The sequence below is a fragment of the Cynara cardunculus genome (genome assembly GCF_001531365.2).
Source record: "Cynara cardunculus var. scolymus isolate 2C chromosome LG 6, CcrdV1, whole genome shotgun sequence".
Lineage (NCBI taxonomy): Eukaryota > Viridiplantae > Streptophyta > Magnoliopsida > Asterales > Asteraceae > Cynara > Cynara cardunculus.
In genome coordinates, this window is record NC_037533.1 from 4967963 (window position 1) to 4986862 (window position 18900).

The 18900-nt window shown below is 30.8% G+C and overlaps 1 protein-coding gene and 1 pseudogene across 1 annotated transcript; one reads left to right on the forward strand and one right to left on the reverse strand.

The window, feature by feature from the left end:
- The first annotated feature begins 10819 nt into the window (after positions 1-10819).
- Positions 10820-13973, forward strand: LOC112514080 (annotated as a pseudogene).
- A 1977-nt stretch (positions 13974-15950) lies between these two features.
- Positions 15951-16808, reverse strand: LOC112514982 (transcription factor ILI3-like). The gene is made up of 2 exons (XM_025121636.1): positions 16532-16808; positions 15951-16350 (listed from the first exon to the last, which is right to left on the reverse strand). Exons 1-2 carry the CDS (start codon positions 16643-16645, stop codon positions 16195-16197), a joined length of 270 nt encoding a protein of 89 aa, XP_024977404.1. The 5' UTR covers positions 16646-16808; the 3' UTR covers positions 15951-16194.
- Positions 16809-18900: the final 2092 nt, after the last annotated feature.

An 18900-nucleotide genomic window follows, 5' to 3' on the forward strand; every position in this document is an offset into this window, starting at 1 on the left:
AATTTAGGTTCAATAACGAAGTAATTTTATTTGGTTTAATAATATAATTTTCTTATAAAGATAATAATTAATTATTTTGTTAGAACTCAATAATTATTTTAATTATATTTTAGATTTTTAAAATTTTTAAAATGAGATGTTTATCATTTATTTTATTATGTTTATCCGCAATTAGTTACACGAATTCAAACATGGAGCTTTAATAAATTGTATTTATGCATAATTTACTTGTAATCTTAACTTTTAAGTAATATGCATTAATATACAGTACTTCACGCATAAAAAATGGTTTTTAAGAGTTTTTGTCAAATATTTTATAATATAGTATAGATATATATAGTCTATATATATCTTACAAACAAACTTTAAATATTTAAATAACCAATAAAACTTAATACATAGATAACATTTGATAAGATTCAGTTTGAGATTTAATGCAACATAAAACATAGACATATATATAAGTATATTGTAATGTGTTAATGTTGACCTAAATCACCATATAAATGACACAGACGACAGTTTCATAATACACTATTCTTTATTCAACTTCTTATTTTTTAAAGATCATGTCTTTCTATTAATTTATTTTTGTTATTTTAATTCAACAAAGTGCTAATATATTTCATGCCTTTCTATCCTTTGGATTCCATTTTCTAATTCAACTTATGTAAATACACATACAAATATACATATAAGGGTTTTTTTTAGAATCCATGAAATTACGTTAACCTTAAAAACTAATACATCATATGTTATTTTATATGATTTTGTTCATCTAATACTAGGATTTAGAATATTGATTAATATATATATATATAGAGAGAGAGATGTTATTCTACACCATTTGTCATTCCTACACCCTATACAACCCTCATCTCAACCATTCAATTTTTAATCAATTAATTGTTTCCTAATATAAAGTCTTAATCATAATTAATAAACTCTATTCATATTCCATAAATATTCAAATCATAATAAATGAACTCCATTCATTTCTATAAATATCTCAATTAATTGGGTTGTAAAGGTTGTACAAATGCACAAGGTTGTAAAAGAAAAATATACCCTATATATATATATATATATAATTGTGAAATAAACATGTATTTGTTTCACAATATAAACCTTTCTAGACTGTTTGTGAAACAAAAGTTATATGTAGAAAAGTTTTACATTATGAATCGAATACATATGAAGCAATCACATTGTGGAAGAATATATGTCACCAATACATTAAATGCTAACCTTAGACGAGGAAAAATCATGTAAAACAATATCTTAAGGTAAAAGTTCTTATGGTTATCACAATATATTGAGTTCTCATTTGATTACGCATATATATATATATATATATATATATATATATATATAGATGTGGGGAGGAGTGGGTTCGGTTCTCACATGTCACACACATTCATGAGTTATTAGTTATGAATAATGTATTATTCATCATGAATGATATATCATCTATTATAAATAATTCACCTATATTATTCATGATGAATATAATGCGAACTTAAGATGGATTTGCTAGTGAACTTCTCTCCCTATAAATTTATTTAAATATGAATATAAAAGTAAGACACGCCGTAAATATAAAAACAATATATGTAAAGACAAAAATGCATTATTTTCCTTGGAGAAGAAGTTTGAGCATGCGTAGATTCTTGTAGAAGTGCAATTTTTTAATCGGCTGTTTTTGTTTACATGGCTTGGTCAAGTAAATAAGTGGTCATCTCCCCTCCCATCTTCTAACTTACACAAAACAAGAAAAAGCTATTGATTTATATATATCTATATAGGGTTTGGGTTCACGTGAGACCCAGAATTTTTCGTGAGACCCGTAAGACCAACTGACCAAGTTATGTTCATTGATCAATTTTATAAGCTAATGATCTAATGGTCTAAGTTGTACGGTGACAATTTTGTGATTATTGAGAAGTCTTATGGCAATTTTGTAATTATGAATGTTCAGTTTCGATAAGTTATGGTTACACAATCACACAATTATCACAAGGGAAGAGAAGAGAGTGGAAACAAACGTGCAGAAAAAACGGGATAATTATAATTAATTAAAATAAAATAAAATTTATAAAAATTACCTTAATTACATTACTGTCCTTATTAATTTATTTATATTTAGTATAAGTTAATTTATTAAATAAAAAAAGTTGAGCTTATTGGGTTGTTCTCGCGTTCTCGTAAATCACAGGAGTTCTCGTTTGAACCTCCATATATATACATATATATATATATATGTGTGTGTGTGTGTGTGTGTATATATATATGTATATATATATATATATATTCTATTTTGTTATTAACTATTTTATTTTGAATTTATCATTCCTCAAACACAAAAAAACAGTTCAGCTCAAACAACATCTAAATTATTTAAAATCATGATCAAGAATAGTTGATAACCCATTACTGAATACATATAAATAACTCAAAATTTAAGTTCACAACCAATATGAGACATGATGCTACAAACTCTTTCTTGTAAACCCAAAACTGACATATTTGAGCATAAATCCAAACAACAACAGCGGAAGTACGATTGCTTCCCTTTGTAATTGATCTCTAACAACTTCTTGTTTGTTCCTCTCTTTCATAAATAGTAAATGCATCAATGCAACCTACAATCCCTCTAATGGTCATCATTCTAATACCATTTGTATCACAACGAACTTAAAAGAACTAGTTGGCTCAAATAACATATATAGATATCAACTAAATACTCTTATCCCTCAGTTGCTAATGTACCTTATTGTTGATCCTCATAGAGTAATGACTAACACATAAAGTGTTTCTAGAAGAGGGTTGAATACAAACACAACAGATTTTCACTTTTTAATTATGTGTGTTTATAAAAACAAAAAATTACAGATTATTGCATAAATTAGGGAGGTAAGACCTTATCTTAAACAATCTTGTTGGTGACATATTTGCTCACAATGGAGATACCAAAAGAGTAGAAGAATGTACTTTTTCAGATCTAAAGAACTAAGATGGTCTTCTGATGTTGACGTCGATTTGCCTAAAAAACTATCACTCGGAATTTTTATTAAAATGAGTAAGTTGCAACAATGCATTAAATGTTGTCATCCAACTTTAACATGTGTCTTCATTTGATCTGTTGATTAGTGCATGTTGATACTTTTCATTTCAACCTTTCAATATCTTAAGACATGATGTAGACGTTTGTTACCATAACTCATCCCTTCTATATGTAAAAGGAATAGCAATGACACTATAAAAATAATATTTTTGAACTTAATCAGGTTGACATGTTGAGTATGTTCCCATATCAATACATAGATTAGTAAGAATTGGTGTGCCAAACTTGTTGGTTAAGTTTGCACTCCAAAATTGACTTGTCAAAAATAATATTTATCAAATCATTTTTGACTTTATCCATACTGGTCTTGAATTGGCTAGATGACAATCCAATTTTCTTTGGTGTCGATCTTGGCTACACTTCAACTAGTCTTCAATTTTGCTGAAGGCATTTTGCTTTGTATCAATACTAAATACAATAATAGAACTTTTACAATAAAAAATCCTATTCTATTATTTCTCTTCGAAACATTAGATATATTTCAGATCCATCAAGATTACAATACATCAAATCCTAAAAAGACTTTGTCCTAGCCTTTCATACGGTCCAGATTGGATAGTTGCAGCTTCAACTGGTCAAAGATTGCAACTTTGACTGGTCATAGATTTGTGGCTTTGACTGGTCAAGTGAAAAATAGAGAGGTAGTTTCGTAACTTTTACAAATAGACGAAACACAAGTGCATATGTAAACCCATAAGTACATATGCGAATTCATAGTTCATATATTAATCAGTTAATTAGTTCATATGTGAATCAGTTAATTAGTCATATGTGAATTACATGAGTTTATATATGAATCAGTTAAAAAGTTCATATGTGAATTATATGGGTTCATATATGAACGTATAGCTTATATGTGAATCATACGGGTTCACATATGCACTTGTTTTAAAAGTTATGAAACTACCCCCATATCTTTCGCACATCATGTAAGGAATTATCTTTTACTTCACAGTAAAAGCCGCAAATCTTGATCAGCTAAAGGTTAGGATCACTGCTCTACGTCTCAATTACTTACCATTTCTCAAATAAATCTATTGCTCTCTCTCTCTCTCTCTCTCTCTCTCTCTCTCTTTGTGTATATATATATACACACATATATATATGATCCCATCCTATCTCCAACATGAAACTCATAAAATTTGTTAAAACAGATTTTAGACAAAATCCTAAAAACGTCTCAAAATGTTATATCGGATGAATTTTTGTAATTATCAAATCAAACCGTTGAAACCAACACTTACTAACATCCAAATCAACTAATACCAATCGCCAAACATTATTAACAATATGAACGGCCGGTTTTTCTCGTCTTTTACAATACAAAGACAACCATTCTGATTTCTTTAATCTCCGACGATATATGAACCAACGTTCTAGCTTCGACAACAGGAACCCCAACTATCTTTCCTGAGTGGCATTACATATTTTAGTAACAAGATCAAACCTATATCACATATTTTAGTAACAAGATAAAACCATAACTTAAAAAAAAAGGTATTCCAACTAAGATTTGGTGTTAATAATTCCAACCAATTTCTTAAAAAAGAGTTCCAACTACCACCTAACTTGAAAAACTACCACTAAGAATAATTAAATAACCCCATTTATTTAATTATTATTTTTTTTTGGTGGGCCCACAAATATTTTACTTTAAAACTTTAGTTGTATTGATTGAAAATTGAAAATGGAGTAAAACACATAGTGTTTGCCTGGATATGATTCATCTGGGCCCATTAAAGCCCAAAGTGCTCTTCCCACTTTCTCCACCACCCCCCCAAAAAATCTACTTTTTGCACTCAAACCCCAACTTTAAATTTTTCTTTCTTTTTAGATCTTCATGGCATTATTAAAACTAAAAGTGTGGACACTACAAGTGCTAGGTGGATACATTGATAACTTCATTTTGGTTCTCACAATTTGCCATCTTTTTTTTTCCCATTTTTAGGAAAGTGACAATAAACAATTTGCAAATATGAAGATATGTTTATTTCGTTGTCAATCAACGCCTGTAACTGTCTGTATTATATGTATCTATCATTCAGTTGTCCACTTGTGAATGATAAAAAGATTAAGACGGACTCATTTCCATATACTCATAAAGTGCTAAAGAGAAGAGAGTTGACTAAGGTTTTATCATATGTGCGTGTTAATATGATGTTCTGAGCTGGTTTGATAATTTGGGCGTCTGTAGCTGCATCTGTTTCAGTTGGACGTGTTGTTTTGATGCTTTAAATGCCGTTGAGAATGTCATGTCAACTGGAAACTATGTACTTGTAGTCTGATGTTGGTACTATCCCACAATTGTTAAATAATAATGCATCTACTTTTTACTATTTTCCATTACTCATAGATGATATGATTGATTTTAGTGCGAAATGAAATGACCATTTTAGATTATTCACAAAAAATCTATTGAAGATGATTAGAGTAACAAAAAGTAGATTGATGTTCTGAATGCTTTAAATAATAAAAATGGTAAATTAACTACTTTAAACAACCTCTAAACATAAATATGACCCCACATACGACCGTCAAAGAAACGAAAAAACTGTATGCAAGATGAGGTCGTCGGATGCACGTACGTTGTTACTATCTTCCTTTAACTTTGTTTAATCGTCAACTTGTAATTTGTTGTAAGTTGTTCGTTAAATGCAAACAATAACAATGCATTGTACACTGGTTAATGTTTTAGTTAATGTATTATTTTAATGTAAAATAGCAACATTATTTAATTTATGTTCATTTAAGCTCAAAATTGTAATGTAAAATTCGTAAAACCAAAACGAAACCCTCAATTCATGAATACAAGAAACGTACATACACACACACACATGTGTGAGTGGGGGGTGGGTGAAGGATTGTGTGATAAGGACGCTTTAAGGTGAAAAGCATAAGAAGAGATGTGGATCATTGATCACCTTTAATCTCAAACTTACCCATGAATCGCGCTTGATACGAGGATTGATCTGGTGCACCTTAGTGCATCTCATTCTAATGTACATACAAGGGTGAAGATACTTTCTTACGTCTGTTACCTAAATTCTCCTTCTCACCGTAATCCAACCCTATATAATCAAACTTAATTAAAATCAGTAAAACTTGCAACTATAAATATTAGTACTCTTGTAATCCTATAATAACTCTAACTCCTAATAAAATATGATAAAAATACCCTAAACTTAATATTTATCTTCCTATTAATTGTCATCCAATCATGTAATCACCATGCCAAACAGAAGCTATTGACGATCATGTAGAGTTTCTTGTATGCTCCTGACCCATCCTTTTAGTTGCATGTTTATCAATATTTATATGATTACTGTTAGATGGCAAATGATCATTTGAGAATGAGAGTTAAAATATGAAGCATAAAAAGAGATCTAGACCTTGAATCTTTAATCTCAAACTCATCCATGAATTACTTTTGATATGGGGAATGATCTGGTACATCTCGGTGCATCTCATTCTAATGTGTATCAAAGGGTGAAGATTTCTTCTTACATTCTCATATTAACTCTCCTTCTCACCGAAATTCAACTCATTTTTAGATATCATATACTGGATTGATAATCACTTTATTGATATGAAAATTCTAATACGGTGGATATTCTTCCACCATTTATCAAAAATGAACATATCAAAAAAGTACCCAAAGTAATACCAATCTAATCAAGAATTCGGATATGATTTGATAAGATTAGATCCCTCACACAATCCTACCCTACACTAATGACTACCATAAGCATATATATATATATATATATATATGTATGTGTGTGTGTATATACATGATATATAGTCGGGTTGAAATGAGAACAATTATCAAGTAAAAGAACATGAGAATGGTCGACTCATTCGTACACCTTTACTTTGATCTTGTTCTGTAATTGCATGTGATTTCTATTTAAATTCACATGTGATTTAGCCGTTCTTGTGTTCTCTCTTGTTGTGTATGTGTGTGTATATATATATATATATATATATATATATATATATATAGTTTTTTTAATGAACTCATGGTATATGATTTAAGGAAGATGTTTGACTATTAAATATTTAAAATATCATGACATAGATAACTGGTAAGGGTTGAGTCCGATTATAACGAAAGTTATAATGAGAATGGTAAGAAGAGATCTTCATGTTTGGATTAATCATAATTGAAGATCAGCACTAATGAAATACTTCCAAGATGCAACAGATCAAATCCTGCATCAAACGTAATCCATGGGATGAGGATATGATTAAAAGTGATCAAAGATCCATATCCCTTTTTATTTTTCTCACCTTAACTCATATTCTTAAACGGTTAATATATATTTATAACAAAAAAATTGGTTTAAAAAAGTATTTATAATTTATAAGAAAGAGAGAGTACGAGATTAAAAAAGATGAGATAGTTGAGAGAGTACGAGATTAAAAAAGATGAGATAGTTTAGTAACTCAATTGTCTCCAAATTAAATTCTATTATTTGGAGAATAAAATCATTAGATTTTTAATATTAAAAGTTGATGCTAGATTTTATTCTAGTTAGTGATCAAAACTAATATCGTATTGTAGTTTATAACTTATATCTCCTCTATTTTTTATATAAAAAATAAAGAGCCTAGGGCTATTTTTATTTAAAAATCAAATTTGTTAAATGAGTTCTTCACTGTTTTTTTAGAGCTAAATAGTTTTCAATTATCTATACTATATTATAGAGCATTTGATAAAAATTCTTAAAAACCATTTTTTATGTACAAAATACTGTTTATTGATGTATATTACTTAAAATTCAATATTACAAGTAAATTGTGCTTAAGTACAACTTATTAAAGCTCTATGTTTGAATTTGTGTAACTAACTACAGATAAACATAATGAAATACATGATAAACATCTCATTTTTAAATATAAAAAATCTAAAATATAATTAGGATAATCATTAAGTTTTAACAGAATATTTAATTATTATCTTTATATTTTTAAATATAAAAAATCTAAAATATAATTAGGATAATTATTAACAGAATACTTAATTATTATCTTTATCTATACTATATTATAAAGCATTTGACAAAAAATTTTAAAAATCATTTTTTATGCATGAAGTACCGTATATTGATGTATATTACTTAAAATTTAAGATTACAAGTAAATTATGCACAAGTTCAACTTATTAAAACTCCATATTTGAATTTGTGTAACTAACTACGGATAAACATAATCAAATAGAGGATAAACATCTCATTTTAAAATATAAAAAATCTAAAATATAATTAGAATAATCATCGAGTTCTAACAAAATAATTAATTATTATCCTTATAAGAAAATTATATTATTAAACCAAATATAAATTACTTCGTTATTGAACCTAAATTAAATTATAATAAAAAATTAAATTAAAAATTATATAAAAAATGAGGAATTTTAAATAGTTAATTTGATACTAATATCGATATATTTTTGTCAAATTTTTATGATATTTTCAAATTTATATTTTATTTAAAAAAAACATCATTGTTTTTTCAAAATCACATAAGACCATATTATAACATCGACTGAAAAAAAAATATTAAAATCAAGATGTATCTCGTTGCATTGTGCGAGTACCCTTCTAGTAAAGAATTATATAATTAAACTTAAATTAGATTACTTTGTTACGTTAAATTAAATTATAATAAAAAATTTGAATTAAACAAATTACACAAAACAAAAACTTTTAAATAGTTAATTTGATACGAATATCGATATAATTTTTTCAAAATTTTATGATATTTTATTCAAAAATAAATATATATCGCTCTCTCAAAACCACATAAAACCGTATTATATCGAGGTAGATAAAGAATAAAATAAAACGTTGAAATCAAGATGTTCGATGCATTACACGAGTTCTCTTCTAGTTAAATAAAATGTATTATCATCTACTACAATACAATTTCTAAAGTGTCACGTGAATTTAGAAATAATCTATCCAGTTATCCTCCAATATAATGATTCCTAATCAATTTTATGAGTGAAAAACTATATTTTAATTAAATGAACAAGACTATAATTAAATATTTTTATTACAACTTAATACCAAATAATATCGTTAATTAAAATTTTTATTTTTATTTATAAAATGTTTTTGATTCAATAAATAAATATTTCTTTTTAAGCTTTAATTTATAAAGTAATTTATAGAGTTTCATGTAATTTTATGGAGTAATAAGAAAATAAAAAATGCATTAATTGAGGCACAATTTGTAATATATTTTATTTGTGTTATAATATATGATGTTTTTTATTTTTTTAATATTCTTAATTTGTAAAAATGTATAATTTAACAAATACAAAAATAAAATCAATATTATTTCCTCATCAAACTGTTTATATTTTTATAACCAAAATCTTATTTAATAAATTATTTATATATTTTTTGTAAAATATATTTTGTAAAGCATCAAAAAATATGATGTAATATAAACAATTTATTAGTAATAATCTGTTCCCTACAATTTCTTATACTATTTACTGTTACATCGATAAAAAAACATTAATTTTATATTAACAAATTAATAAAAATCAATTTTTTATTTAAAAATTTATTCACAACCACCGTAATTTTTAATTAACAGAAATTGTCACAGTTGAGATAAAACTCCAATGAGAGTCAGGGGGGAATAATAGATATGGCTAAAAATCGTTTCTAAGCCAGACCCAAATTGGTCTCGATCCTTTTCTGTAACTGATCCCGACCAAAGTACCAAGGCGCAGTCTCCATGCTTTGTAACCAGTCCCAATCCCGGTCCCGGGCTGGCCTAAATCGGTCCCAATTTTTTTTCTCCCAAAAATCAATTTTGAACGTAAAGAACATTGTTTGGAGATTTTCTTATTTTGAATAATATCTTATTGAAATACATTTTAAAATCCCTAATTGGGTTATTCAAATACAATTTAAAAATATTTTTATACAAAAATGTTATACATGTTTTAATAGTTACATTTTTTGAGATTTAGTATTTGAACACTTACAAAAACTTGAAAAACGTCAAATTCTTATAGAAATATTGAAATATTTGATACATAATTTATAAAAATTATTTTTTTTTTAAATCGAGCCTATTTATAACCGGTACCGATCTTGTTGCCTGATCGAGCCATTAAATTTCCTAAAAATTATAACCGGTTACAGACCGTCGATCCGATCCAGTCCCGGTCCCAATCGGTACTGGGCTGGACCGGGCCCATTTCGCCATCTGGGAATAGGGAATTAGGGATACAAATGCATCATTGGGCTCAGTATCGTTTAAAATCCCATACAAATTGGTTATTATATTTGTATTTGTAAGCCCAGTCCAATAGGGATAGTTTTGTAATTATGCTCTGAAGGGATAGTTTTGTAATTATGATCCGTGCAAACTACAACCATCACTCTGGATACGGCCAGAATACAGACCGACGCCGCTGTTCTCCGGCGACTCCATCTTTCCCCTTATTTTTGTGAATGACACAATAAAATTTCTATTCTGCGATGTTGAATTGAGAATGAATTTCTTTTGAAAGATCGAGATCGTTTTGCTCATATTCAGTTCAATTTTTTGCTAAAAAGATTGATGCAAGATTAACCGGATTATATCAAATTCGACGAGTTGTATTTTCGATTTAGATTAGGGAAAGAATATTGGAGGAGTTGAGAAATTTGGATGCGTGTCCTAAGATCAATGCAGGCTTCTGCAGCAGAACAATCTCCATCTTGTGCCCTTGCTTTTTCCGAGGAACTCGACGAGGTGATGCTTCAATTATTTTTGTATATGCATTATGCAATCATGTGACTTTCTTTGGATTCTTAATGTAGTGTTCAAGTTTTAGATTGTGATTTTCGTTCAATAAATATCTGCATTTCTAAATTGATGATCGATACTACAAACATTCTGATGTTTAGATTTGCAGCAAAATGATTAAAAATTGAGAGATATATAACTATAAGAAAAAGTATGTAGCTGAAGAAGCCAATTTTTTTCAAATACGTTGAGGCCTTTTTACTGGCAATTACACAACTGAAATACTACAAATCAGGACCCGTAACAGTCTTGAAGAAATTAAACAAAGAAAATTTTATCTCAACAAACCTTTCCTTAAGCTGAAGTTCTAAACATTCAGTTTAGAGTTAGTGTGCACACACCTAATAGGCTTATGAACCTCATCATATTAAAGATCCCTTATAGAATCTTATATCTATGTGTTTACTTCTTCCATCAAGCACTGGATTCTTCGACAATTTGATTGTTGGATATTGTCACAAAAGATTTTAGTAGCTCCTCATGAACTCTTCTAAGCTGTAGGTGCAACAAATTCATCTTCTGTGGTTGACAATGTGACACTTTGTTGTTTTTTGGATGCCCAAGAAATAGCACCTGTTCCAAGCATAAAAAAATGTTCCTCATCAAGTAGTATGGGATGAAAATGTATGGTGTTAAAGAAATGGGAGTTGTGGCAGAGATAGTAAAATCACTTGGTTTAAGTTCCCTGGAAAATCTTTTTGTTAATCCAACAGTTGAATATGATTTTCATGAATTTATAATTCTATTCCTAATTACTCAAATACTGTACTCAAGACTTTGACTTATTTTCCTTAACAATATAATATATTGCTAACATTTTTGTAGCTTTTATTATGGCTTTCATTTTAATTTTCTGTGTCATCCTTTTTATTTCTTGCAGATAGCATTGACACCTTGGTTGGAGAGAAGGTGCTGTCTCTTCCAGTGTAAATAGAAATTTAGGGAAACAGCCATCTGCCCAGCATTTATAGGTGATCAAGGAGACAATTGAACTGGATGCTGTTTAGGCGTGAAGTAATATTTTCTAAACCTCCTTATTTGTGGCAGGAAGTGCATTTTGTTGCTATTAATGCTTTCAAATTTGGCAGAAGATGTTTATGTAAAGTTTCTAGGACACGCCCTCAATGGTCCTGCCTTGTTTTCAGCTTTTGATCACAGAGTGGATCAAGCATTAGCCATTTTGAGACCTCAAGCAATTGCTGATTGTCGATCCCTTCTTGCCTCCTTTGGCTGGCCACCACTCCTGTCCGCTTTAAACCCCTCTAATCTAGAAGCAAAGAAATCAGCTGAAGCTACAAATCCCCTTTCCACGATGTGAGGTGATCTCAAACACCAGTATTTTACGGTCTTTTTGCACTATGCAAACTGCAGGAATTGCAAGCGCAAAGAAAATCTCGACAACTCCAGGGGCATTATGTAGAAGTTACACTGCATCAGCTTCTTTGGGCCATTGAAGAGCTTGTGAATCCTATATCAATTGCATCTTAATGCCATTTTACAAAGTGGACTGAGAAATTTAAGCTTACTTTTGCATTAGTATATAAAATAACTCGGGATTTTGTTGATCCAATGGATGAGTTATTGCAGCCACTGGTTGATGAAGCGATGCTGTCAGGTTACTCTTGCAGGGGAGAATGGATTTCAGTCATGGTAACATTCTTATCGACATATATGGCAAAAGAACTTTTCCCCATGTACATAAGTCAGCTGGACGAAAAGAATACTACTGAAAATCAATCGCAAGCTAAAATATCCTGGCTACATGTCATTGACTTAATGATTTCTTTTCATAAAAGAGTCTGAATATTTGTTGCTCAGCCAGAAATCATGCTATCCCTTGAGGAGGATGGGAACATGCAAAAGATTTCTTCTCTATCTGTTTTCTGTGATCGGCCTGATTGACTTAATCTGTAGGCTGAAATAGAGCTCAGTGATTCAATTGATAAACTGAGACCTGAAATTGAGGATGAGAAAAAAAGGTTGATGGAAGTTCAGGAATCAGCTCTTGTGTTAGGTTCAGAAGATTACAGGTCTCCTGCAATATCAAGTGCTTTTCTCAGGCGCGTATCATTCATGATTGAGTGCTGCTGGTCACTTCCAGGTGTTCCATTGAGAGCAAAGTTTATTAGAATGGCAGTTGCGTCAATTATGCACAGGTTTTTGGATTTCTTACTTTTTAGATGCCAAGAAGCTGAAGGGCTGACAGCCCTGACTGATGATGATGCGTTGATTAAAGTGACAAGGTCTATCAATGCTTCTCGATACTTTGAGTCTTTTTTAATTGAATGGTGTGAGGAAGTCTCTTTTTTGGAAATGAGAATGGATCAGAACCAACAAGTAGGGATTACAGTTGGTGAGAACAGTTCTGGTGGTATAGTTGATGGGGAAATATGTACCTGGGGAAATTTAGAATAGGATGGGTTCGGAAGTTATCGGAGGTTGCTTTTTTTATGCTCACAGTCGTGATTATATGAAGAACAGGAAGCAATGGCTGGAAAAGAGGGAAGAAGGCTGGGCAGTATCCAAATCCTTCATTGGGGCAATTGGTTATTTGCAGGCGAAGATGTCAATAATAGAAGTGAATTTGAATAAGATGGATTTTGTTGGAGACTGTAGAAATCTGGCAACTGATATAGATTGTCTTGTTTTCAGTGGTATTTTTATGAGTAACACGAAGTTATCTGATGCAGGTGTAGAAAGATTTACCAACGATCTTACAATTCTGTTTGGGGTTTTCAAAGCTTGGTGTTTGAGACCTGAAGGTTTCATCGAAATGAGAATGAGGTGGATAAAATCATGAAGAGTGGGGTATATAGCAACTAAATACAGTCAAGATATGAAGATTTCAAGTTTTTCTGGCACGGCTAACTTAGGATGGTTAACGGATGCATTCGTATGTTCTTCATTCTATTATTTGGAACTGAAGGATTATGTTGTATTTGTATAGTTACATTGTTAGTATTTAGCTCTGCTTGATAACTTTCATATTACATGACTCTTCATCTCAATTATAATATTTTGATAAGAATTCTAGTGATCATCTATCACCAAGTACCTCAGATGAGTTCATGTACTAAATTTTAAATCTGAAATGCATGTGGCTTATATTGAAAAATATGTATATATGTAGTTCTTGCAAATTTGCTATAAGGTGAATTGTGTTGACTTGTTCTTCACAAGTGAATTTTATGTTGCTATTATACTTGGCCCCCAGTGTTAGTTGGGATAAATTGCATTATCAATAATGCATTTGATTTAATTGGTGATGAGGATAGAGAAAGAGATGATTTAATAATGAGGCCAAGTGATTCAATTAGAGGATGAATTGGCCTTTTCTTGTATGTGCCTAAATGCCATATATCTAAAAGAGACTGAGTGGTGTTTGAAATATTATCCTTTTAACTGTGATGAACAGGCAACTAGAGCTATTTCAAGATTGATTTTTATGGAAAGCTTATTTATGTACTTAAAAAGTCGTGAACTCATTAAGCATGCATTTCAGGTGAAAGTTGAGAAGATATAAGCAGTAAAGGCAAGGAAGAGATAAGTACCTCTCAATCTAGTATGTTAAACATTCACATGTTTATGTAATAATCATTGAAGGCAATAGCAAAGTAATTCCTTGTGGAATGGTTTGTATGGAAGATTCAGATATCTGTAAGCTAAAAGCCTGAGTCTTTCAAGGAAACAACCAGCATACTTCTTTGGGTAGTGGTCAGGTATGCGTACATCTTACCCTACCCATATCCCACTCCCGGGTGGGATACTGAATTAGTTCGGTTTGGTTTGTTTAAGCTAAATGCCTGTATATATCGACGCAAGTATAACTTATGAAGGTGAGTTTTATATGCCATGACAGTATGGAATGTTACAGCAAGTGACCCGAGCTTAACAACTAGGTGTGAGGCCTTAAACTATGAATAATGATAGGGACTAGAAAATCTGCTGTTAGAAATATACCTGGAATGTATCAATCACTTCTACAATATAAATGCATGTCGTTTGGAAATGTGGGTCTTTTTTAGGTTCCTCATACCCCAAGAACTTTGCCCAGAGAAAGGAAAAGAAAAAAATGCAGAAAACTTCCGTTCTTATCTTAGGATTTATGGGATTGACTTAATATTTTACTCTCCATAGGTGGTACACGAAGTAGGAAAAGGACCTTGTGATGCATTGGTTGACTGTTATGAGAAATAAATTAGAATTTCTGAATGGACGGTAAATTGTATACATAATATTCCTATAAGAAGGTTAACACATAAGACAACTGATTAAAAGTTGGGCATACGATCACTCAAAAGAGGTAAATAGAGCAATATGGTCTGTCTGCTCATATAAACTTTTGGTTAAGGGTGCTGATTATTTGGTGTAACCCTGGTTTCAATGATGGTATAATTTTGGGTAACATACGGCAGAGGGATTATTATCTTCTAGCCCATCAGTGTTTACTGAATAGTTGGAGGGATAATTGCAATGACTATAATTTTGTGCAATTGCAAATGTGCACTATTCAAGAGTGCTAAAACCCATCATATATGTCAATATGTGTCACAAGCCTGCTGTACAAGGTTATGGTCCTTGTTAAAGACCTCACATGAGAGTAAAAGTAAGGATGCAAGTAGATTGATATAAAAGGGTATGATGAGTTTAGGCTTATTTGGTCACACACGTTTTCCAGTTCCAGAAATTTGCCACAATTTACCAATATCAAATTTTGACTTATTTGAGGGTAGAGGTCAAGTCTGCTTACATCCTCCAACCCCACCTCCAGGTGGGTATATTGGGTTCCATTGAGTTTGCTTGTACAAAATTGCGTCAACTGTATACCTCATAGGTCTTTTGGCTCCTCCCCATAGGTCGTTAATTCGAGTATCCCTAGGGTCACTAAGGATTTTTCGCTGTTACCTTCAGGTCCCTAAATATAATGAAGTGAAGTCCTTGGTATTTGGAGGAGATCAAAGGAAACACCATATAGATGTTATATAAATAGCTGGAGTATTTAAATAGCCTAATACATGTCTGATTGATACAAGAAGATAATAAGACAGATACAATATGCATATGTTTGTTTTTTGCGAGTTGGGGGGTCTTCACAAAAACAGTCTCTCTCCACCCTTCATGGTAGAGGTAAGACATATATGATATGCATATGTTTGTTTCTTCCCTCCCCTTTTCACCTTGTGGGATTTACTGGGTTTGTTTGGTTTACAGTATGCATATGCTTGACTTTATGACCTCCACACACGGAGGGAAGATTATTGTTGCAGAAGATCTCGGAGGATGTTCACATCAACACCATTGTTTTCCATAGAATCCAATATTTGAGATAGTCTTTCTCCTAGGTTGTCCCCTTCTCTTCTCAAGCTCTTTATGTAATAGCATGTCTCTTGAATAATCTTTGATGCTGGCACCTTTTTCATCATAACGATATAAATCAGAATAACCTTTTGACATATATTATTTTAATGCATGACGTACAGACAGATTTAAGAACGACTCTATCTAACAAAAGAATGTTCGTTCCCAACAGATAAATAGTTCAAAATCTTTCAAAAGGTCATGCATTTAAATAAAATCTCGTAACCAACATACCCTTGTTTTATTGGCGCTAGAAGTTGAAGGTGGTAGCAGTGCTTGTAATTTCGAAAGAAGCCGATCGAGCTCATCATCTTTGTTCCTTGAAGGTCTCCTTGGTTGGCTAGACATGAGGTATGGCTCTCTTTCTTTCTCTTGCAAATATCAGCTGTAATGTGAATAGGAAATTGCAAAAACTGAGTTTCATAAAAAGGATGAGGAATTTGTAGCTTGGAGACAAATTTCGTTAGAAATATGGCAGCATTCATGTCTGCTGCTGACTGATAATATAATCTTGGCCTGGTCCTACATGTTTCACTCTACTGCACTTTATGGACCCACACCATTATGGGGTCTATCCAATTAAGGGTGTATCGGCAATGGGGGCCAGTTTAGTTCATACATTTGAGAAGATGTGGACACGTGTGCATTGTAGATTGAGGGTTCATAATAAGTAATTGTAGATGTTTTAGGTGGTACCGTGGTACCTACAAGATAACTCTGATTCTGCTGCATTTCTTTAAATCTATATATATATATATATATATATATATATATATATATATATATANTAGGGTTGGGTTCACGTGAGACCAGCCTGTTTTCGTGAGACCTGTAAGACCACATTTTTACACGTAACCTTCACAGCAAAAACACTGTGAAGGTTTAAAAAAAGTCGAACCTTCACAGCAAAAACACTGTGAAGGTTTAAAAAAAGTCGAACCTTCACAGCAAAAACACTGTGAAGGTTTTAAAAAGTCACCTTCACAGCATTTTGCTGTGAAGTTTCAAGTGTAAAATGTTGGTCTCACGGGTCTCACGAAAACAGGCTGGTCTCACATGATCCCAAGTCTATATATATATATATATATATATATATATTTATATATATATATATATATATTTATATATATCAATTCACCACCAAATGACTCCAATTGATGTTCATTTATGAGCAATTCATATAATAATCTGGATTCCTTTTACATGATTTGCGGCAGCACACATGGTTTGAATTTGTAGTTTAGTTGTAGTTATTAGTGTTGTAAAGATATCAATACTAGAGATGGTAAAACCATGTTGGGTAGGTTATGATTCTTAGATTTTCTTTTTGTAATCAGTTCTGACTAAAAACTCATGATTAGGTCTCCTTTAACAATAACCGGTCTTTAGAACCGGTCTTTAGAACCAGTCCCGGTCGAAGGGCCGGTCCAAAGCGATCTCAAGTTTGTTTTCCCAAAAAATAAGTTTGAACATATAACATCTTGTTTGATAATTATTGAAATACACTTTTAATATATATATTTCTTTAATTCTTTAAATTTACAAAAAAAAATATTGTACATCTATACTATATTATAAAGTATTTAACAGAAACTCTTAAATATTATTTTTTATGCATGAAGTAATGTGTATTAATGCATATAACTTAAAATTTAAGATTACAACTAAATGTGCGTAATTACAACTTATTAAAACTTCATTTTTGAATTTGTATAAATAACTGTAAATAAACATAATCAAATATAGGATAAACATATTATTTTAAATATCTAAAATATAATTAGGATAATCATTTAGTTCTATCAAAATCATTATCTTTATAAAAAATTTATTGTTAAGCCGAAAATAAATTACTTCATTATTTGACCTAAATTAAATTATATAAAAAAATGGATTAAAGGTACAAAAACGAGAATTTTTAAATAGTTAATTTGATATTAATATCGATATATTTTTAAAAAAAATTTATGATGTCTTCAAATTTATGTTTATTCAAAAGTAAAAACATTATCTTTCGCAAAATCACATAAACCGTATAATATCAACATAAAACGAAACATTAAAATAAAGATGTATCTCGCTGCATTGGATGAGTAACTTTCTAGTGTTTTTATAATTACAATTTTTGAAATTTAGTATTTAAACACCTTAAAAACTTGAAAGTTTTCCAAAATAACTTTGGAAAACTTAAAATAAACTTGAAGTTTAAAAAAACGCTTGAAAATCTCAGGGAAATCTTGCAAAACTTGATATATAATTTATAAAAACTCATTTTTTTTTATAAAAAAAAAAAGATTGGGCCAATATATAACCGGTCCTAGGCCGGATTAGGCCTTGAATTTTTGTAAAAACAATGGTCGGTAACGGACCGGTCTCAATTTTGGGCCAGGCCGGCTATTTTTAGCCATCTTTAAATTCTATACCACTCACGTATATGGACTGCTGTTAATCCAAATTGTTTGGCCCAATGCTAGAAGTCTGAAGTAGAGATGGCCAAATGGGCCCGGCCCGGCCCGGGACCGGGACCGACAAAGGACCGGCCCGGGACCGGGACCGGTAAGGACCGGTTATGGGACCGAAAACCGGGACCGGTTGAGGTTTTT